Source organism: Elgaria multicarinata, chromosome 15, assembly GCF_023053635.1.
Source record: "Elgaria multicarinata webbii isolate HBS135686 ecotype San Diego chromosome 15, rElgMul1.1.pri, whole genome shotgun sequence".
Lineage (NCBI taxonomy): Eukaryota > Metazoa > Chordata > Lepidosauria > Squamata > Anguidae > Elgaria > Elgaria multicarinata.
In genome coordinates this window covers 949,667-970,925 of record NC_086185.1, presented here as the reverse complement: position 1 = coordinate 970,925, position 21,259 = coordinate 949,667, and the positions used below count along the sequence as shown (strand labels likewise).

The following is a 21,259-nucleotide window of genomic DNA, read 5'->3' as shown; positions in this document are numbered from 1 at the left end:
TCTCCAGGAGCCACGGACCCCTTGGACGTCACCCTGGAGTCAGGCGTCCAGCGGTAGTGCGCGCGCACTCAGTTGTCCACGCGGAGGCCCGTGCGCGTTTTGCCCCAGACTCGTCTGCTCCCTGGGTGGGATACAATGAATGACTGTGTCCCACAGTCGTTCTCCAGAGCGACCTGCAGGAGTTCACGGGCCAGGCCTGTGTGGGAAGGAGCGCAGCGCGGTGCTGCGCGTGGCCAAAGTCCCACCTTCGGCCCCTGGCATCCGGGAAGGAAAGAAGGGTCGAGGGCATTCCACAGCGGGGAAAGGGCCGGGGCCGGTCGCTTCGCCACCTGCGGAACCCACCCGCGCCAGCGCGCCCCAAGTGGCAGCAGCGTGCTCTGAAACTGCTCGCGTTTTGTAACGCTCCGGCGCGGCGCTGCCCAACGAGCGGGGAGGGGGCGGCGGCTACGGGCGGAAGCGCGAGCGTCACATGGGCGCCTTTTACATAACTTCGCGGCGGCGGGCTGCTTCTGCAGAGGGGCGTGTGTGGCGAGGAGCCGCCCGAATGGAGCGCGTGCGGCCGTCGCCCGGGACCAGACGGGGCAGACGCAGCGACCGCGGCAGCAGCGAGGGCTGCGGGCTCCAGCTCGCCGCGCCCCGCCGCCGCCGCCGCCTGCGCGCCCTTCAGCCGGCCATGGGCTCCCCACAGCCGGAGCTGGCGCTGAGCTCGGGCGCCGAGGCCGTCCCCACGCGCGGCTGGCCGGCGCTCGCCTCCTCGGCAGACGCCGCGACGCGCCCGGCCGCGCGCCCATGGGCCGCGTGGCTGGCGCCCGGGCCACCGCTGGCCGAAGCCCTGCAGCTCGTGCGGCTGGCCTCGGGCCACTCGCGGGCGGCGCCGGCGCTGCGGGCGGAGCAGCTGGGCGAGCTAGTGGACGGGCTAGCGCGCAGCTTCCGCGGCGGCAGAGCAGGCGCCGGGGCAGCGGCCCGGGAGGCGCCCTTCAGCTGCCGCAAGTGCCAGGGCTTCCTCTACGAGCCCGTCTCGCTGCTCTGCGGGCACACTTTCTGCAAGACGTGCCTGGAGAGGGACCGGGCGCGCCGAGCGGCCGGCTGCGGCCTCTGCCCGGCGGCGGCAGGCGAGGGACCGGGCGCGCAGCCCCGGCTCCGGGTCAACGTGGTCCTCAGCCACCTGTTGGCCAAGTGGTTTCCCGGGCAAGTGGCGGCGTCTCGGCTCCGGCACGAAGGCAACCGCTTGTATGAGGAGAGGAAGCTGCAGGCTGCCCTTCGGAAGTACGACGAGGCCGTCCGCTTAGGTAACGCGCTTCCCCTCCGCCCCGCGCCTTTTGGGGAGACGGAGGAGCCCCTCGGCGCCGCTTCCCCCCTCCCCAGGGCTCGGGAGCGTTCTCGTGCCTCCGGCTCGTTCACACGTGGCGGGTGTATGACACAGGTCTTCTCTGCTCCCTTGCTGGCTGGCAAAGTTCCGCTCAGGGTTTGATCCGTAGGATGACTAGCTCACACGTGCAGAACTCCCTTTGAAGCTGCAGGCACCCAGAAATGAATAGACACGTGTAAACCAGCCTGCGCTCACTCCCGCGACACCTTTCCCCCACCCCCTTGAAAAAGAAATGGGTAGCGTGTGTTCCTTCTGGGACTCTGACCATATCAATCCAAGTTTCAAGCTGAATATCCAGGCTTAGGTAGTATTTCTTGGTAAGCTTCAGGCTTCGCACCCACCGGAAGGTATGAAGAGCACCCGAGCACCCAAAGCCCTTCATGGACTTGGCATCGGGTCTTCTTCTTTACAGTAGAAGGAGAAGAGGAAGCCGGCCAATGATGTGGCTTCCCCGTTATCGCCTTCTCTCCCAGCTATGAAACGGGGGTGTGGGGGGAGGCTTTTTTCTTAAACTTTCACAAAAGTCTGTTTGGTAAGTCTGAAGTGAAAGTGGGTCAGGAGAACGCTATGTTGTGTAAGCTTGGTAGCCCGGTCTGAATTCTCTGTCCCCTCCCCCTCCACCGCCATGGTTGTGTAACGAGGAAAGTGAGGGAGTTATGGGTCGTGTTTCCGAAAGCATCCTCTTGGAGGTCTGATCGTATTTAGCCAAATTGCCAATGACTCACTGTCACAGTCCCTCGCTCGTTCTGCAGAATTGAGGTTTTATTTCTGGATGTGAATTGCTGCATTTTGCCTGCAAAGGAATCTCCCCACTACCACCGATTTTTTAAAAGCAGCGTGCTTTAAAAGAAGTCTTTGTTATGTCAAATTGAGGGGTTCAACGCCAGTCTTAAGACACTTCGGGGTCTTCTTTATCAAGGGCCTGTGCCTTTCTCTTTTCTGCTGTGGTGAGAGTGGGGTGGGGGGCGTAAAGAAAGAGTCAGGCTGCAGAAGCCCAGAACTCCCTAACTACAATGTGGTGGGTAAAACTATTTAATAACGACCTCCAGTGTGGTAGACGAAAGGTGCAATCCTGAGCCTGTTTAGACAGGAAACAGCCCTGCAACATGTCGGGTCCTTGACTTGTTGATTGCAACTTTTCTTTTAAAATGAGCCATCCTTGGTGTATCTTTTTTAAAGCCAGGTTGATGGGATAAAAAATATTCCAAACTAGGGGTACCTGTTGTGTGCCAGATCAATGACCTCTTGCTGCCCCTTTTCTGCAGTGTGTCTGGATGTTGTGCAGATCAAGTACACATCACAACATTGGTGATTTTTATTCATGACCCTCTGGATGTGTCTTCTTCTAAGGAGCCAAACTATGCGTGACATTAAATGTGTGATTGCGTTTAATATGTCTGGATGTTGTTGTTGTTGTTGAAGTAGTAGTTAAGTAGCCATGGGGATCAGGACTGGGAACATGGCAATTGGGGCATGGGGGGGCGGTGTAGTTTCACCCTTTCTCCAGTGGTCAGGATGAAGATCGCCACCACGGCTCCACTTGTTCGCTGCAAGAGGGAAGTTGGAGGTTGGAGCTCTTCCAGCCTTCAGAGGGGCATTTCCACCTTTTCGATTGAAGAGGGGGAAAACAGCACCCAAGCCAGGGAACCCCCAGGCAACTGGTGGTTGGGGGGAAGTGGGAGGGGCCAGGGAAGGGGCGTGGCTTCCTGGGGAACTCTGGGCAGCTGGACTGGGGTCTTGAGAGGGCTGCACCTGGACCTGATCCATGGGCCTGAGGTGCTCAGGGAGTCTGAAATGCCCCCTGCTGCAGACAGACCCTTAATGCCCTCTCTACACACACACACCGTGTGCATCATCTTCTATCTTCCTGGCACCTCACGCATTTGTGCAACTCTTGAAGCGCTTTGCGCAAGACAAATGCAATGGCTCTCTTAACATCAGTTCCTGAGAGAAAGGGGCCTCTAGTCAATTTCAAACATGGCTGATGGAGGTTCCCAAGACAGCCAAGGAAGCCGAGGGACTCCGGGAGAGCGCGGGTGTCCGTTAATCATGCCAATAGTTCAATTAATCGTTGTACTGAGTCAATGTTTCCATTACTTACAGCTCCCAATGATCATTTGTTATATAGCAACCGGTCCCAGATTAATTCCACCTTGAAATGTTGCGAAGAAGCGTTGAATGATGCGGAGACGGCCTGTAGGCTCCAGCCGTACTGGCTGAAGGTGAGTTCCAATTTCAAGTTAAGACTTGCTTGTTTCATGGAGCAAGGCTGCCACAGGCTGGGCCACAGCAGCAGCCCATGTCCCACGGCTTCCTCCTCTTGTGCTCAACGGGAAGTTCCTTGAATGGCGATCTGAGACACGTCTGTGGATTGTGGGTGGCTGAACTGGTAACGTTCGAGATGAGGGAGGACAGCCCAAAGCAAATACGGCCACAGAGATTACTCGTCCTCAAACATTTTGGTCTTTCCTGGCAAACCAGTAGGCTGAAAGGAAGGGATCAACCTAGTATACAAAAGATTCCTTGCCTGGTTGCCTGTGGCTTGTTCGCCACAAATGAGCTGATTTAGCACAATCAACAGGGACTGAGCTACAAATGCCTCTTGATTGGTTTTTGCCATCCACCCACTTGGTGGCCTTAAGCAACGCCCTCCCTCCTAGCCAGCCAGCCAGCCAGCCCAGCCCAGCCCACCCTCACCCCCCCCCCCGCATCTGCAATATGGGGATAACAATATTTGCCTACCTTCCAGAATTATCATAAAGCCTCACAACACAGCAATGTTTGTGAAGTGCTTTGGATGCTCAGAGGTGTGTGTTTTTACATGTACAAGCTTGTGCTAAAGCCTGCCTGAAGGCAAACGCTGGCGTAGGAAGCGGTCCTCTACTGAGCCATCCTGTTGGCCTCTCCGTTGCCTGTACTGACTTGCCGTGGCTCTCCAGGGCTTGAGGGTCATTGCCAGCCCTGCCTGGAGAGTCCAGGGAGGAAACACGAAGGAGCCTCTTTCATATGCCAGGTGGGGGGCCTCACTGCTGAGCCGTGGCCATTTCCCACACATCCTCCTAACCCCAGGGAAGTGGCTTGGGTTGTAACTGACTTGTGACAGGAGTGCGTCTGATCATGTTCAAAGTACATTTCCATCCTTGCACGTACTTCAGGCCTTCTGAAAGTGCTTCTCCGGCTCAAACAAAACCCTGGAGATGATTATGAGGATGCTTTAAAAAAAAAAAAAGAAGAAGAAGAAGTTTGTTACATCTGTAGCACCATTCAAAATACACGGGCTGTTCTGTATCCTCAGAACAGCCCTGCAAGGTAGTTTAGGCGAAGAAAGGCTGTTCTTTGCCCAAGGACAGCCAGTGAGAGATGGCCCAGGGGTGATGTGAACCGAGATCCTTCCTCTGCAGGCTCTCTGGGTGCCGTCTTCTCTGCCGCACGGCGGCATGATCTTGTCCCCCTTCCAATGCTGAGGTTTCACAGGAGGGCCTCGAAAAGGCACTGATGACTCCCTCTCCCTCCCCTCTTCTTCCAGGGCCACTTGCGGAAGGGCCAAGCCCTGGCTAACCTTGGAAAGACAGAAGAAGCTTTACACGAGTTTTTATTCTGCCTTGCTTTGGATGGTGGGAATAAAACAGCCAATTCAGAGGCTCAAAGGGTGAGTCCCAAATATCTTTTTCGCCAATGGTTGCATGTCTAAATGTGAAGCTGTGTTCCCTGCCCCCCTCTTCCATTAGAAACGAAATAGACTGTCTGTTTATGGAACATGGTTCCACTCTGGCAGTGCTGCTGCAGTATGGCCCCCAGGGTCGTAATCTCTGGGTATAACTGATGTAACCTCTTTGGGGCAGAGACCTCTTGCCTTGTTGTTACTGTATAAATTGCCTTGCACATGGATGATGGTCCTATGTTGACAGTGATGGAGAGGTTGCCACAGGTTCCTCACGCACAGGCTGACCCTGCTTCCTCTTGGCTCTGCTGTGCACAGTGTGGCAAACCTACAGGCTAGCAAGTTGAATATTTGCTTGGTCATAAAGTCTTGTCTCCGCCTTCTCATGCTCACATTCTTTTAAGTGCTGCAGGTACATTGATTCATGCTTTCCCCACTGCCGCTAAAGAAAAGAAGAAAAAGCCGTTTTTAAAACTGCTCCAGGGATTTGTGGGTTGGGTGGGTGACATCCTCCCTCGCTGCCCCATTTTCTTGGTATGGTCTCCTGCATCGCCCGCACGGTGCCCCCTCCCACTTCTTCAAACTTATCCTCGGGGCTCACTTTTTCTGTAAATCCTCTGGCACTGCTCCCCGGTTCCCACGTCGTCGTGCTCTGGCTGTCTCGGAATGTGTAACTGAATCGTCATCCCATCTTCTTCCCCTGTTTTACCCCTGCCTCCACTCCCTTCTTCTTCCTCTGTTGTCTTACGGTGTCAGATTTTAGAGTGTAAGCTCCCTGGGGCAGGGAAGTGTTCCCTCTTACTTTGTATAGTGCCAATGCACATGGATGCCACTACGTACATCATCATCATCACGTTTCTAGCCAATTAGCTATCAGTTATTGTCTCACGTATCCAAGCAATGCCATTTTAGGGTCAAGGTTTGAAAAGGTTTTAGGGTCAGCATTTGAAAAGAAGCAGAGGTAATTCAATAACAGCAATGTTGCTTCCCTCAAACACACACACACACTGTTTTCCATCCTGGGATGCACTTTGAAAACCAGTTCTGCAAGGTTTTTGGCATGACTCAGGTAGAACTGGGGAAAAGCTGGCTGGGGTGGTGTGTCGATTGGCTAGTGACTATGATGTCACCAACACGCCATCTTGTCCTTCCTCTTGCCAGTCCTTGGAGCAGTTTTGCAACTGGTTTTAAAACTTAACTGCTTCTTCTTGGCAAATTCATCGGTGTCTGATGTATAATAGCCTTCCTTCCTGACATCTTTTCTCCTGCCAAGCCCTAGCCTTGGTCCGTCGCGGCGTGGTGTGTTGCTGTTTTTGAACTGGTGGGTCTGGCTTATGGCTTGCCTGAGCGAGGAGCTGTATTGAACTAGTACATCCTCTAAAGCCGCAGTGACAGCGCCTTGGTTGGAGGAGGAGGCTCTTCACTGCTGAGGCTTCGGGTCAGCAGAATGACGGTGTCTGCGCCTGTGCTGCGGAGCCCGGCGCAAAGATCTCAGCTGAGTCTTGCCAGGCGGTGTTGGCCGAGCGCCACGGCCCCCACTCTGTGAAGCACCCTGGCTGCCTGCTTAGCTAGAATTGCTGGTCCTGCAGAGGATGATAATGCTCTGGGGACCAGTCTGACACACACACCGTTTTGGCCCCGATTGCAAGGCCAGCGCCCTGCTCTTAGGCACTGCAGCCACTTTTGTGCCAGGTGAGCCGGAAAGGGCATGGGGCTGCTTTCAACATGGGGCAGAGCCGATCCACTTGTGCTTCCGCGCATGTTTTTTCCAAACCTATGCATCCGTTGTGCGCATCTTTGAAACGAGCGCCTTCTTCTCCCTTTGAGAGAAGTGTCTTTGTGCCCTTCTTCCAAAAGGACGATTCTTTTCATGCACATTTTCCAAGTGTAGACGTGCTGTTGGGCGCAAGCTGTGATTTTGGTCCTTGAATCCCTTTGTGAGCCTGGGGTCCACGTTTGGCCCAGGAGGCGCCGCCTGTGTCAGACCTGACCCAAGGAGACCTTAACGAGTTCCTGACACCTCCCTAAGTCCCAACACAGCTGGAGGACGGGAGCTGGGGGGGTTTCAGCCAGAAGCCGCCTTCTCACCTTGGGGAGCTCCTTCAGAGTTCTGACCGAAACCCAGAGCGGATTCACCGCCCCACTGCTGTCGGTGCCACCGGCCTCCTCTGACCAGCCGTAGCCCTTCAAGCTGCTGGGCCGAGGTGGTTCGTTCCACCAGGGAGCTTCCGGGGATCAAGGGCGCCGGGCCGCCCGCGGGCAAGGCAGGGGCTCCATCACGGGACTGAATAGTGAAGTGTGCGTGTTTGTTTTATACCACAGCTTCTACGTAATTTATTTTCGTGTATCCCGGGGGACGCTCAGGAGAACTTGCCCGGTATCCTGCAGCTGTTGTCCCGTCACTCTAGATTAAAAGGGAACCCTTTAAGTTCATTGGGATCTGGAGGCGCCGGCCACGGCCTACGAAGCTCGCCCAAGGTAACGCTCGCCTGTGGTGATCACTCTTGACGTGCTTTTCTTTGCTGTGGTGAGGAGGCGGCACAGGCTGCTTCTGGCCCGAGAGCCCCTCCTGCATGCGTGCCTCTTGCTGGTTTCCATGGGGCTGACTCGCACCATATCGCCGGGGGATGCCGGGGGTCTCCTCTCCCACTTGCGGAGGGCCGCAGTGCCCGTTGGGCACAACCTTGGCCCCTGGGATGCCACGGAGAGACTCCCGAAGCCCCTGAGGCTCCCCTTGACCGTGGCCGTGGAAACACGTGGGTGGGGTTCTTTTCCACAGGGACATTTCAGGATGGGCATCTCTTGAGTGGGAAAGAAGTGGATTGTGCAGATCCTCCAGGCCGATGAGTTCAAACTGGTGTTTGTAGTGATGCATGTGTTCATTGGCTGCATTTATTTAAAGCCTTTTCTCTCCTGCTGTTCTGAAGGAGAGGCTCCCAGGTGGGCTTACAGATCAGTAAAAGTCAGACAGTCCCATCCTCAGGTTTACAGTCTAAAAAGACACGACACAAAAGGAAAAAAGGGACTCGGGTGGAAAAGGAAAACAAGAAAATTGAGGCACCCGTTCTTCATGTTATACCAATTTTATAACATCTGGACATAATGCTATAACAGCTGTAGTGCAGCCAGATGTTGTTGGTCTTGTTACCACCAACTGGAATGAAAACAACTCAAAGAGAGGAGGGTCTGAAAGGGGCTGGGCTTTCAGCTGAGTTGATGGAGTGGGGCAGCTTCTCCCTCTTCTCCAGCCTGATGGAAGGGCTGCTGGACGACAGTTGCAGGGGAGCCCAAGCCTGAAGAAGCAGTCTAATGGTGGCCCTGCTTCACTTCTCTGTCTCTGCTACAGCTACAATAGTGGCAGAATACCGATCTACCTTACGGCTTTCTTGTAAAGATTACCGAAATAATGTATGTGGAAGTGTACTTGGAGCACTTGGAATGTGCTGTATTTCACTAGCAAAAGCCCTGTTGCTGTGAGTGATCCAGTGGGGAGAATGAACATAGATTCAGGGGTGGGTAACCCCATGCCCTCTGGATGTTTTGGACTACAACTCCCATAAGACCCATCCAGCATTGCCAGTACTCAAGGGAGTATGGGAGTTCTAGTCCCAACTATCTGGTGTACAGTTTAGATTTCCAAGAATGGTGTGTGTGTGCGGGGTGGGGGAGTAGAGTATATTTTGTGCACAAAGATGCCCATTGCACCCCTGATGGTGTCACGGGCCATCCTGCATCAGGGCTGGAAGACAGGTCTTGAGGACTCCACCATTAGGCATTAAACCTCTTCCCTACCTCGGTGATCTCAGCCATTAAGTATGAAACTTGCTTTTCTTTGTTTCTTGGTCATGTTTGGAGAGTGGGGCGGAATTTGGAACTGATCTCTGCCCATCCCCCATATCCCATCACACATATGTGTAGCTGCTTCTTTAGCAAGATGCCCTCTGAGACATTGACTGAGCCTGGCTTGCTTCCTTGCTTAAAGCCTCTGGGTTTCAGGGCTGCTGTGTACCCTGCCAGCTTGTCTAGGTGAGCGTATGTCGGAAGGACTCCTTTGAAGATCTTGTGAAGAAGGACCTGCCTGGACCTGTCAGCAGTAACCTTTCTGTCCGCAGGCAAATGCGGACAAGGAGATGAGTTTTGCTCTCCACGAAGGACAGACAACGACAGACTGCAGCAGCTTGAGAAAACCCATCCAGGTGACGGAGAGCCAGAAAGGGGACCTGGACGCCTCTGCAGCAGCAGGGACTGCCCTCCTGATTTCTCAGCAGTGCACACATCTAAAGAAAAAGCGCTGCTCAGAAGAGGTCCCGAGTGCCAGCCGACCGAGCAAAATCATGAAAAGGGGTAAGCTGCTGCTTTTAATTCTGCTTCAGGGCCGAAATGCAATTTCCTTTTCAAATCAGTGCATGTGGTGACTGAAGAAATAGTGCAACAGCAGGAACAGGTGAGAAACTTCAGTGGGAACTTCAGTGGGAAATTGCCAAATTTGCTCTTTCCGAACCTCAACGCAAACTGGAACGTAGTTTACCACCGAGATCTATGCATGTCTGAAGTCTGCAATGCGGTTTGAGGAAAATAAAAACCCCAAAAAAACCAGAGCACAAACAAGTGTACATTTCAAAACATGTGCACAAAATGCATACATTTGAAAACATCCACAATGGGTTGCTTTCTAAAATGCCCACATTTGCAAGAGTGCACACAAAATTGTGCCCGTTTTAAAAAAAAATGCTCGCCAAAAGTTACACACAAACATCCATACGAAATACCAAAATCCAATTTGCAATTGAGACGAAAAGAACTTAAAAGGGGGCAGAATGAAGCCCTGAGCAAGATTTCACCTGTGCTTATGCAAGACTAGATACTTATTTAATTTCACAACTTCTTAATAACAGTATTTGTAGGAAATTACGCAATATGCAGAAGAGGCAGCAGACTGTGTTAAGCTAACATATCAGGAAGAGGGAGAACCTTTGAAGACGGCTCTAGTTCACTACATGCAGGGAGTTTTTAGGGGGTTGGGTTTTTTTTACATCTGGGGAGCTTGCAAAGATATAAGCCCTACCCTGAAGTGGTACAGTCCAGATTTCTACCCCCTGGCTCTGCATGTTCTGTCAATAAAATGCAGAGGAGGGGGGGGAGGAAGGGGAGGGCCCCTCATGCCACTTTGGGTTCCTTGCAAGAGGAAAAAAGGCAGGATAGAAATGTAATACTAATAAATAATAATACGTAGATTGGCTCCTGATTAAACATGAGAGTCTCGGGCAGATGTCCCGAGCCTGGTGCCCTCCGGATGTGATGGACTGCAACTCCTATCATTCCGATGATGGGGGCCCAATACATCTGGAGGGCACGAGAGTGGGAGGCCATCACTTTGATTGACAGCCACGTCCTCTAATATAGAAAAAAAAAACACCCACCATTTGAATTAAACCCTTCAGAATGTTGGGATTTGGGGTTTGCAGGAGTGATTCTAAGGTACCAAAATGTGAGATGGATAATACACCTTTTTCTGAGAAACGGGTCCTTCACTTGCTGGCTGTGGGTGTCTGGAGCACATCGGTTTGGCATCAGTGGGAAACATGCTCCTTCCAGCTCTGTGACGTGTGTGTGGCCGTGTGTGACTTTCCCCCTCTTCTTGTTAATAGATGCAAGTGATGCTAAAGGCTCTGGTACTGGAAACTGTGTTCTCTTTGACTCCGTGGACCCATCTGACCTGGAGTGCTCTTTGTGCTTGAGGTATTCAAAACTTTTATGTGGGGGGGGGCAGAACACGAAGCTCGCTCTGACTCAGGGCCGGCATGTTGGGTTGCGAGCTTTGTTTTTTCTTTTTGCACAAAAGCTCATGCGTGTTTGCATGTGCATTGTCCCACATGAAGGCATCCATTGTGCACATTTTTGGAATGTGGGCATTTTTGATGCATTTTTGGGGATTGTTCCATGTATCACAATGAAAGCTCCGTCTGACAGCAGATTGCGTTTGGGTCCGTGTCCTTTTCCTCCGCATCCAAACCATATCTACAGCAGTTCCATTTTTAACCAGGATATGAAACCCGCTTGGAATTAAGTCTGGATTAAGATGGAAGCTGGTTTGTTTCAACCGTGGTTAAGGGTGGTTCCAAAGTGACTCTCATGGCCAGAAGTGGCATCCGTCCTCTTGAGGAGGGGGAGCAGCAAGTTCAGGAAACAGTGGCCAGAACAGCCACCTGGCAGCTGCCCCGTGGCTCAGGCTCCCAGGCCAGCTGCAGCCTGGAAACGCAGCACAGGCCGACACCGTCTGTTTCAGCCTGAGGCACGTTGATTGTCCACTGCGAAATGCCCAGCAATCTGCAGGCCCCGTGACCTCCTTGCCAATGAACCAAAGCCGCTATTCACCTAGTTTGCCTGCCCAAGCAAGACGTGCCATTGACTGACATCCGTTGCCACGAGTACTGACCGGCCGGCAAACCGAGATGCCTGCAAAGTCTCTGTGATGCGCCCGGTCGGACTGGGCAGCCTCTCTCTCGCCCAATGACATTTTGGAGAAAGGGCGGGGGGGGGGGCGTTCCAGGGGTGGGAGAGCCAGAAGGCAAAAGGTGTGGGATGGGTGGCAACATTGGCCCCGCCCCTTTAGTGTTTGACCCACTGGAATGCGGACCCCGAAAACCTGCCCAAACTGGAATCCAGCCCTCAGACTGAAAGTGGTTCTGCCACCCTCGCTATATACCACAAGCGGACTCATTGTCAGAGTGTGAATCTTTATGTAGCTGAACACCAGCACCCACCCATGGGAGGGCTGCATCCGCAGGCTCAGGGAGACCCTTGCCGTTTACAGAATTGTCATATTTTTAAGGGAAATTAAGGTATGTGGGGAGTGGGTAAAAGACCCCAGTGCGGACTGAACATGCAGAGAGGGGAAGGAAATGGAAGAACAGGGGAGGGCGGGGAACTGGCTGGAACCTTGAACAGGAGCCCTCCACGCTGCAATGTTTTGTTGCAGGCCCCACTGGTAGCCCTCCTAGCATTTCCAATTCTGCTGAGGTGTTCAACGTCTTGGTCGCCGTGTGGGTGAAGCAGACCGCCGCTCATGGGCAAATGGAGGCTGCTGCAAGATGGCATTGTGTTTCTCCCTTTTCTTTCCTTTGCCCCCGGCTCCCCCATTCCAGACTCTTCTATGAACCTGTCACCACCCCTTGCGGACACACGTTCTGCCTGAAATGCCTCGAAAGGTGCCTGGATCACAACCCAAAGTGCCCCCTGTGCAAGGAGGAGCTCTCGGAGGTAAACCGGAGACGATGTGTTTGGGGAGGGGCTGTTGCTGGATGGGGGCACCCCCTGCTGGCCGACAAGGGGACTGGGGGTGGGATGCCCTGGAAAAGCTGCTGCAGACCCGGCACTGGCCCACTGCACAGTGGGTGCATGCACACCGCCCACAGCCAAGCAGGCGGATTGGGCATTTTTGCCAGGGGACGGGAGTTCCCATGCTGTGCCTCACAGGAATCCCCATTTTTGCTGCAGTGCCTGGCAACAAGGAAGCACCGTCAGACGGCGCTGATGGAGGACCTGATCGCGAGGTACCTTCCTGCAGAGCTGACAGAGAGGAGGAAGCTTTACGAAGAGGAAATGGTGGAACTTTCCAAGTATGTCAGAGTCGCTCGTTCAGGGGTGGGGAGAAGCGGGTCTCGTGGAAGGGGGTACAGGCTGTGTTGGGGGGCTGGGCTGCCAGTCTCCAGGCTTTCCCCATGGGAGCTGTTTCAGGGGCAAGCTGTAGTGCCGTGCAGCAGAGGCAAAAAGTTGCAGGTCACACGATGGGTTGATCAGAGAGGACGAAGCGAACCATCCCGAAGTCCTCGCATGCAGCAACGAAGCGAGCGATCTCCGCGGCCCTCCCCGGGGGGCCCTCTCTTCCCCTCCTGCCTCCCCACTGCGTTGACCGCCAGCAGGCGCGGCGGGTTCAGGGCCCTCACACGAGTTTGTCCTGCAGCTTGAATAAGAACGTCCCCATCTTCGTCTGCACGATGGCCTACCCCACTGTGCCCTGCCCACTGCACATCTTTGAGCCTTGCTACCGGCTGATGATCCGCAGATGCATGGAGACCGGCACCAGGCAGTTTGGGATGTGCATGGGGGACCCTGTTAAAGGGTGAGTGAGGGCGGGAGGGTGTGAGCTTCGGCTGTTGGGCGGTATAAAAATGCAGTCAACCCATCAATAAATCGAGTGGCTGGAGGAACATCCCAGGGACACTGTCTCATCCCCAGTCTCGAAGTAAGATTCAACTGCCAGTCCAGTCGGGCTTTGTACATGGCATGGGCCAGGGCCTTGGGCAACAACATGTCTCGGGGCGGCCCTGGCCGCCTCCCGCCGGATGTTCAGGGCAGCATCCAAGCACCCAGCCTACTATTCTCACGTGTCAGGGACTGTACTCCCATCCTTCGCTCTCCTGGATTTGGGTGGGAGTCTCTTTAAACCTGATCCGTTTGCGGAGATGGCCTTAAAGACCTAATTTCTGCAAACGGCTGTGCTGCGAACGGAACAGGCAAATGCAAACCATCCGTAGACATAGCAAGGAGGGACGCTGCGAGGCATGCTTGGTGCAGTTACCTGCACGAAGTGCAGCCAGCGAAGACCCAATGCCTTTTCTTCCTATTGGCCATTCCGGCCAACAGATTTGCAGACTACGGCTGCATCCTGGAGATCAGAAACGTGGAGTTCTTTGCCGATGGACGATCTGTGGTGGACAGTGTTGGCAAGAGGAGGTTCAAGGTGACCCAGCATCGCCAGCGGGATGGATACAACACGGCAGATATTGAGTACATAGAAGATCAAGCGGTGAGCATGGCCTGGAAGGGCTTGGCGGAAAGGGGCCAAGATGGGGCAGGGCGGGGGGCCCACCCAGCCCTCGTCTAAAGCGCATCTGAGGGTGGCAGGCGCCTTGGAAAGCATGAGCAGGTCACAGCCCCCCCACTAATAAATACGTAGCGAGAGATTGGGATGGAAGATCCTGGGCACAAAACTTGCCTCTGCCACAAACTTTCTAGGTGGCCCCCAAATGCCGGCCGGGAGGATTATGCGAAACACGAACACGGAAAGCCCTCTATAAACATTTTGCCACAGCCTCCCTCCATCAGGTGCCCTTCAGATGTTTTGGAGGGTAACTCTCATTAACAGGGCCAGTGGTAAAGGGTTAGTGGAGCTGAAGTCCAAAACATCTGGAGGGTCCCCGATTGGGGAGTGTAAAGTGATGCCCGTTGGGGAAACAAACCCAGCTTCAAGTACAACCTGCTGGAATCGGAGCTAGCAGCGACCGACCCAGAAAGAGGTCTCGGGGGCTGTGGTGGGCAGCTCGATGGAAGTGAAGGCTGACTCCAAGTTAGGCGTTATTAGGGAAGGGATTGGGCATAAAGCTATTAGGGAAGGGATTGGGCATAAAGCTATTAGGGAAGGGATTGGGCATAAAGCTGCCAGCGCCGTCCTGCCTTTACACAACCCTGTGGCACGACCACTTTCCTTTGCTGACGCTCTTGGCCATTTCCAGGTCCAAGGAGAAGACTACGCCGGGCTGACGGCTCTCCACCATTCTGTGTACGATCAGGCCTCCGTGTGGTTCGGTTCTCTCAAGCCGGCGCTCCAGAGCCGCATCCTCAGTCACTTTGGCCCAATGCCTGCTAAGGACTCCAACCCGCAGGTACGGGGCATTAAGCTGGGGCCGAAACAATGGATTCCAGCCTGGTTTTGTGAAATGATCTGTTTGCACACAAACAGCCTTCAGTTAAAGCAGCCTTCTTCAACCTGATGCTCTCCAGGTGTGTTGACCAGCACATCTGGAGGGAGCCAGGTTGGAGAAGGTTGCGTGAAGAAAAGCCGCTGAAGGCAAGGAGCCCCCCACCCCCCGAGGCTGGGGATGAGGGCCCTGCCAACAGGTGGGGAGCTCAGAACAGGGAGGTGAGAAGGGGGCACACGACGCTTGTTTGCTGGTCCCCAGGCTCCCTTCTCGACGCAGGTCTTCCCAGCTCCACGTAATGCGTGTCCTGAGAAATCCAGGGTGGCCTTTTGTTGTAGGAAAGGTTTGGCAACCTGGTGGCTCTCCGGATGTCTTGGACTATGAATCCCATCTGCCCCTATGGCAAAGGATTGGGGGAACTGCAGTCCAAAACATCTGGAGGGAAACCAAGAGGACTATTCCTGTGTTACAGGGCAACTCCATGCCCTCCTCCCTGCTCACTTCTGGCAGTACCCTCCTGCCCATGTTCCCCAGCAATTGTGTACACAGGTTTACTGCCTCTGATGCTGGAGGCGGCACGCAGCCCTCAGCAGCCATTGATAACCTTCTCCGCCAGGAATTTGTTTAGCCTCCTTGTAAAGCCATCCAGTGTGGTGGCCGTCACTATGGTTTTTTGGGGGTGGGGGAGGGAGTGGACACCATTGTTGAACCGTGAGCCGTGTGCAAGAGCCCTTCCTTCTCCCTGCCCTGCTGCTCCAGCCATTCACTCTCGAATGACACTTTCCTCTCGCTGTCTGCTTCCCCTGTTCTTCTCCAGCAGACCAGCCCTAATGGCCCAGCCTGGGGGTGGTGGATCCTGGCCGTCCTACCTCTGGAGAGCAGAGCCCAGCTCCCGTTCCTTGCCATGACGTCCCTGAGAGACCGGCTCAACGGCATCAAGCGCATCTTTGCCTTCATGTCCCGTGCACGGTCACGGTGATGCCGCGAAGTGGCCTGTGGAACCTCTGGCAATACTTGAGCGTTCCAGTCCATCCCTGCTTCCTGTGGCCGCTTCCGAACGCCCAGATCTTTCGAGCGCTTCTCTGTCTCTCACACACGCTAATGCTGATCAACGGCTGGTCGTGCAGAAGACATCAGCGGAGAAGAGGCATTTGTAATGCAAGTGAACATTCTGGTTGCTGTAGTTTTTTCATTCTCATTGGCAGTTGAAGGGAAAGCACAAGTTGTAGCCTTGGTGGGTGAAAGAGCCGATATGTAGGTGCACTAATGTTTTGAAGAGAAGTGTTTTGGAGAAGGAAATGGTTCAAGTTTGGGAACACAGCAAAAGCTCTATACGGAATTTTTGATAGATATTGTGTGGAACGCATGCAGTGCAGTCCCAAGCATGTTTACTCGGAAGTAAGTCCCAAACAGCATAACGGGTCTTAACTTTTGTATGATAATAATGATTATGCTTAGGGTTGCAGCCTTAATGTTCTTGAGTTGGTTCTTCGATTTCTGCACTGTTGATCATATTACCTAAGTGTTTGTTTATATACAGAATGAACACACCCACTTTCGTGAATATAAACAAAGGTGAATATATAGTGAAAGTGAACAAAACAGAAGTGAACTTGTTTGCCATTAATCTTTTTTTAAAGAGTTTTTCATAATTTGAATTTTATTTTATTTTATTGGAATAGCTGCATTGAAAACTGTCTGGTTTAATGTGAAGCTGAAATACTAACAATATTGCTGTGTTATTTCAGTGAGTAGCTAAAGTCTTATTTCAAAGGGTTCAGGTTTTTTATATATCTGTATATAAAATGCTCATGAACTTTTGCTAAAATGCTCTTTTATTTATTTATTTTTGCACTAAAATGTTTTTGTTTTCAGTTGTGAATGCATAGCATAATCCTGTGCATGCTTACTCAGAAGTAAGTCCCAATGTATTCAGTGGTACTTACTCCTCAGTAAATGTGTTTAGGATCAGAACCTATGTGTGTACGGATTTATGTATGCATCCAGGAAAGTTAAGCCGCTCTACTAATTTATGATTTTTATACTGAATTGGAGCAGAGGAAGCAACAGAATGAAGTAGGAGAATTAGGGATGCAGAATCACTTGCTTTGATAATTTGTTTGTCTTCAACGTTTCCTGGGGGCCTAAACAGGTTTCCTGCATATCGCCGCTGTTGCTGCCTTTCAAGGATGTGTCCAGGCAACGTGGCCCTGAAGTCCCCTTTTCCTTCTTCTTAAAAAAGCCCAAACCAGTGAGTGGTGGATGTTCAAACTGTTTATTCTTGCTAGCAGAAGCCTGAGGCTACTGGGTCAAGGTCTACCTTGGCTTTAGATGGAGGGCACCATTCCAGGTGGGTTTTGCCAGAAAGGAGCCCTCCGGCTCCGCCTTTCCCCAGGCAGCAGTGCTGGGAGATGAAGGACTTTCTCCCGCTGAAACAGGCCCAGGGCGGCCGTGCCTTCAGTGTGGCCATGGGGGGTGGGGGGGAGGCCAGCTGTGGCGGGGAGCCTTAGCTGCTTTGGCTAGCCGTGCCACCCCACCCCACCCCACCCACACCCACCCCTTGGAGACCTGCGAGGTTGCTAGAGGTGAAGAGAGCGAAGAGTGCCAGATCTCTTGGTTGTGAGTGTTTGGGGCACGGGGCGGCCCCGCGCGTTTTCATTTCCTTTGTTTTGAGAAGCGCTTGCCGTGACAGGGTGGGAAAACAAGGTGTTTGGGGGTGGAGTGAATGCTGCAGTGAAGGCAGGGAAGTTGGGCATTGACAGCACCTCTTCTGGAGGATTTTCTAAGCTTTTCTTTAAGCCACTGAGCCCAGGGCAAGCAGTGGAAGGGGGAGGAGACCAATAGTCAGCCTGAGGCCAGAGGCGGAAGCCTTTGAAAAGAAGGGGAAGCAGAATCCCCATCTGTTTACAGTCCTGAGTGGGTAATTCCCAATGTACTTGCCTGGGGAATAATAATATGCCTCTCCCTCTGGATTGAGGTGGGGAACGACACTAAATAAAATATAATACATAGAATTAGTTAAAAGAGCATATAAAACCGATACAATATTAAAATAACAATCACAACATCTTAAAATTCTTAGGTTTAAAATCCACCTGGGTAGGCCTGCTGGAAGAGACGAGTCTTCACAGCTGTTTTAAGCTCACAGAGAGCATTAAGCTGACGAATCTCCTCCGTGAGAGGCCCTTCCACAGCCTTGGGGGGTGGGGCAGAAGAAAAGGTCTGCTGGGAGCTTTCCCTAACCTGGTGTCCTTTAGATGTTTTGGCCTGCAACTCCGACCACGCCCCAGCCATGTAGCCCCAGCACATCCGGAGGGCACCAGGTTGGGGAGAGCTGCTTTATGTACATTCCCGAAGCTCAGATGTGAGAAGGTCCCCTTTAAAGTGCTGTTTGGCCATTCACATTGCCATTGCTGTCTGCTAAAGTGCTCGAGTGCAAATGCTGATGGTTAAAAGTTCTGTACTTCAGGCAGGGAAGGGCAGATTTCAGGCCTCTGGGATCGCCTTGCTTTTTCCCATGAGGATCTCACGGCCTAGCAACAGGGAGGGAAATAGCCGTTCAGAAGAGTGAACGTACACTAAGAATTACAGTGATTGCAAAATTGCATTTTAGTTAAAACAAGGTCAGATCATCTGACAGATAAAAGGCATCCTCTCCTTCTTTAAGTCTGAAGAGGTAGGGCAGTGCCCGCCTGAGAGAACTGAAATAATTCAGTACTGGATTTGTGTGTGTGTGCGGGTGTTTCTTTGCTCTTTTGTTCTTGAGTTTCAACAGACACTTATTAGGAAACATACTGTAGAATTCAAAGGGAAGTTTAAAAAACCTCTCCTTATAAACGTAGCCTGCCAGTTTAATAAAACCCCTAGGTATAAATAATAGAAAAAGAGTGGCAGTAGTTGGCATTACCAGCTTTATGTAAAACTTTTTATCTGATTCACTGTTTGTTTTTGAATTCGTTAATATAAAGAAGAGTTCACATTATGCAGTTTTTCTGTAATATCTCTACTGGGGCAGATGTCTTCCTATTGTATTTCCAGGCAGGCTTTTCTTAAATTCTCAGAAATATGTCCAAATTAAGGGGTGGGGGGAATTAAGGTGGGCAGATGCAAATGTGAGCAGGGCTCCTGCACCTCTATAACAGCAGTGTCAAAGAGGAATTCCAGCAGATGTAGTTTGCGTGACAAATTCCCGGTCATCTTCCCCCTGACTCATACTGAAAATCAATCCCTTAAAACAAGGTCAAGTCTCTTTAACATTTGCATCCCTTCTGGGTGCAGTTACCAGATGGATTCAAACGCCAAACCACTGAGGCAGGGCTATATCTTATCAGGAGAGTGTAGATCTTAGCATTTTTCTATTACAGATATGGCTATTTTTTTAAAAGGAAATCCTCTATGTCTTTCCCACCGAGAGTGCCCAAGGCAGTTTACAAAATACGAAACGACAACCAAAACGAGTAACGGCTACAAGCAGTACGGAGTCAGCCTAGGATACCATGAAGCAGGATCAATAGAGCTTTGGCCATTCGCAATGGCTCAGAATGAAGCCGAAAGCCACGATGTCTTGGCGTGAGATGTCGCCCGCTGGGCCTCCCCTGGGAGGGCACTCCAGAGTCAGGTGCCGCTCCCAAGATTCATGCAGTGAATTAGCCGAGACACCTTCTTCCTCCGTGGGGTATCGGCCCTGTCTCATCGTCTGCAGCCACGCTCTTCTCTTGGCCATCATGGTTTTCCCGTCGCCCCTTTCGCCTCCAGAGACCACAAAACTCGAACCAGTCTGTTCTTCTAAAGTGAACACTGTGCAAAATACGTGGGTTTACCCTGGAGTCCCAGCTCCTCGCCCAGGCGGCCTGATGGTGGGGCAGAAGGCGACCTTCGCTGGCGGCTGCCATGCAGGGGCTGAAACGCTCTTCTGCGGTCCGCGTCGTTCCAATGACTTCGGCCCTGAGTTGCCCGTAACGTGCCAGCTTTCATAACCTGTGAATGAGTGAATGCCTGGACTGACGTGCCTGCAGTCAGTGGTGGTTGGCTGCCATCCATGAGCTTCTCAGACTGCATGAGCCATATATATACCATCTTCTTTTTTTGAAGAAGCATTTTTTTAAAAAAAAAAGTAATTGAGACTAAAAATTGAGGCTCAAAAGTGGTTTACAAAGCAGCAGTGTAGCAAAACCCTTTCTTTTAATTTACATGTTTCTGGCATGATTTCGGCCTAGGCTGCACATGCAGGGAGGGGGATGAGGCAGGGGGGTCCTGAGGTACCCTGTAGCCTTTTTGAACGACCCCCATGTTTACAAATGAAGAAACAAACCTCCCTGCAAGTAGACAACTAGTCTATCAGAAGAGATTTGAGCCCATCCTCTTTCCTGCTCTGCCTGTTTTCTTACATGGCAAGTTGTGTGTGTGGATTTCTGACACAAAGGCGGAGCAGTCAAGAATGGCATCCCGCTTGTCGCTCATGATAATAGAACCTGGCCTTCATCCAAGCAACGCAAGCTTGGGCACCCCTCCGGGTGTGTTGGACTACTACTTCCATCATCCCCGGCCAAAGCAGCCAGTGGCCATGCCAGCTGTAGATTATGGGGTGGTACGCCAACCCAGCTGGGGAGCACCAGAGCTCCAGCCCGTTTTACCGCTGCGATACTTGACCCTCGCCTTCCTCTGCATTCCTCAGCCAGGCCGACATCACAATGGCTCTTTGTTGAGAAACGCCCTTGAATGTGGCACCCAGGTCTGCTCTTTCAGGAGCCCATGGGACTACATGATCTTTCTAATGCCAGGGATCAAGCCAGTTCAAGGTGTCCAGCGTGTGGGGTTTGGTAGTTCCATCTCTTTGTATGGCCTTTTTCAGAAGGAGAGCGAACCTCTTGCACTATGATGAACTTGAAGTGAAATTAAGTTTAAACTCTTATCATGGTCCAGCTACCTCTTTCTGTAAAATAATTTTATTTTTTATTACTTTTCACTTTGTTCAGGTCTGTTACGTTTGAGATGTATTTCCAGGACTAATAAAACCTGCGTTAGGATGTATTAACGATGTCATTTGCATTGATGCTTTGTGTGATTAGTGGTTTGGTCATTAAACATGATTTTTGTTTACTCTCTCGCCTCCTGGGTCGGTGGCTGAACTAATAGGAGTGCCGTTGTGGCTGATCACCGTGAGTTTGCAAAACTTTCTCGAGACAACTCCCAGCCCCTGGAGAGAATGAAGTATTATTTCCCCCTGAAAGACATAAATCACCCTTCCTCAACCTGGTGCCTTTCAGATTGTTGGACTAAAACATCCATTGCCCCTGGGGATGATGGAAATTACAGTCCCAGACCTCTGGAAGACATCAAACTGGTATAAATAAAATGTCATACAACCAAGAGTTTCTAATGGTTTCACTTTACATCGATATCCCACCTTACTTTTGAGGAGCTTGTGGTGGTAGATGTGACTCTGCCCACCCCTTTTATCCTCGGAACAACCCTGTGAGGTGAGGCTGACTGAGACTGGCTGCCCCACCTAGTCAGCAGGGATTTGAA

At 52.2% G+C, this 21,259-nt stretch overlaps 1 protein-coding gene across 1 annotated transcript; it reads left to right on the top strand.

Moving 5' to 3' along the window:
- The first annotated feature begins 544 nt into the window (after positions 1 to 544).
- Positions 545 to 20,830, top strand: LONRF3 (LON peptidase N-terminal domain and ring finger 3). Its single transcript, XM_063142040.1, has 12 exons — positions 545 to 1,289; positions 3,473 to 3,591; positions 4,896 to 5,018; positions 7,353 to 7,508; positions 9,143 to 9,374; positions 10,679 to 10,769; positions 12,176 to 12,290; positions 12,528 to 12,649; positions 12,994 to 13,152; positions 13,677 to 13,839; positions 14,546 to 14,695; positions 15,549 to 20,830. Exons 1-12 carry the CDS (start codon positions 545 to 547, stop codon positions 15,708 to 15,710), a joined length of 2,337 nt encoding a protein of 778 aa, XP_062998110.1. The 3' UTR covers positions 15,711 to 20,830.
- The last annotated feature ends 429 nt before the right edge of the window (positions 20,831 to 21,259 follow it).

Coding starts and splice junctions, on each gene's coding strand:
- LONRF3 (XM_063142040.1), top strand. CDS start 545: ATGGAGCGCGTGCGGCCGTCGCCCGGGACCAGACGGGGCAGACGCAGC. Junction 12,650..12,993: donor GAAATGGTGGAACTTTCCAA/GTATGTCAGAGT, acceptor TTTGTCCTGCAG/CTTGAATAAGAACGTCCCCA. Junction 13,840..14,545: donor AGTACATAGAAGATCAAGCG/GTGAGCATGGCC, acceptor GGCCATTTCCAG/GTCCAAGGAGAAGACTACGC.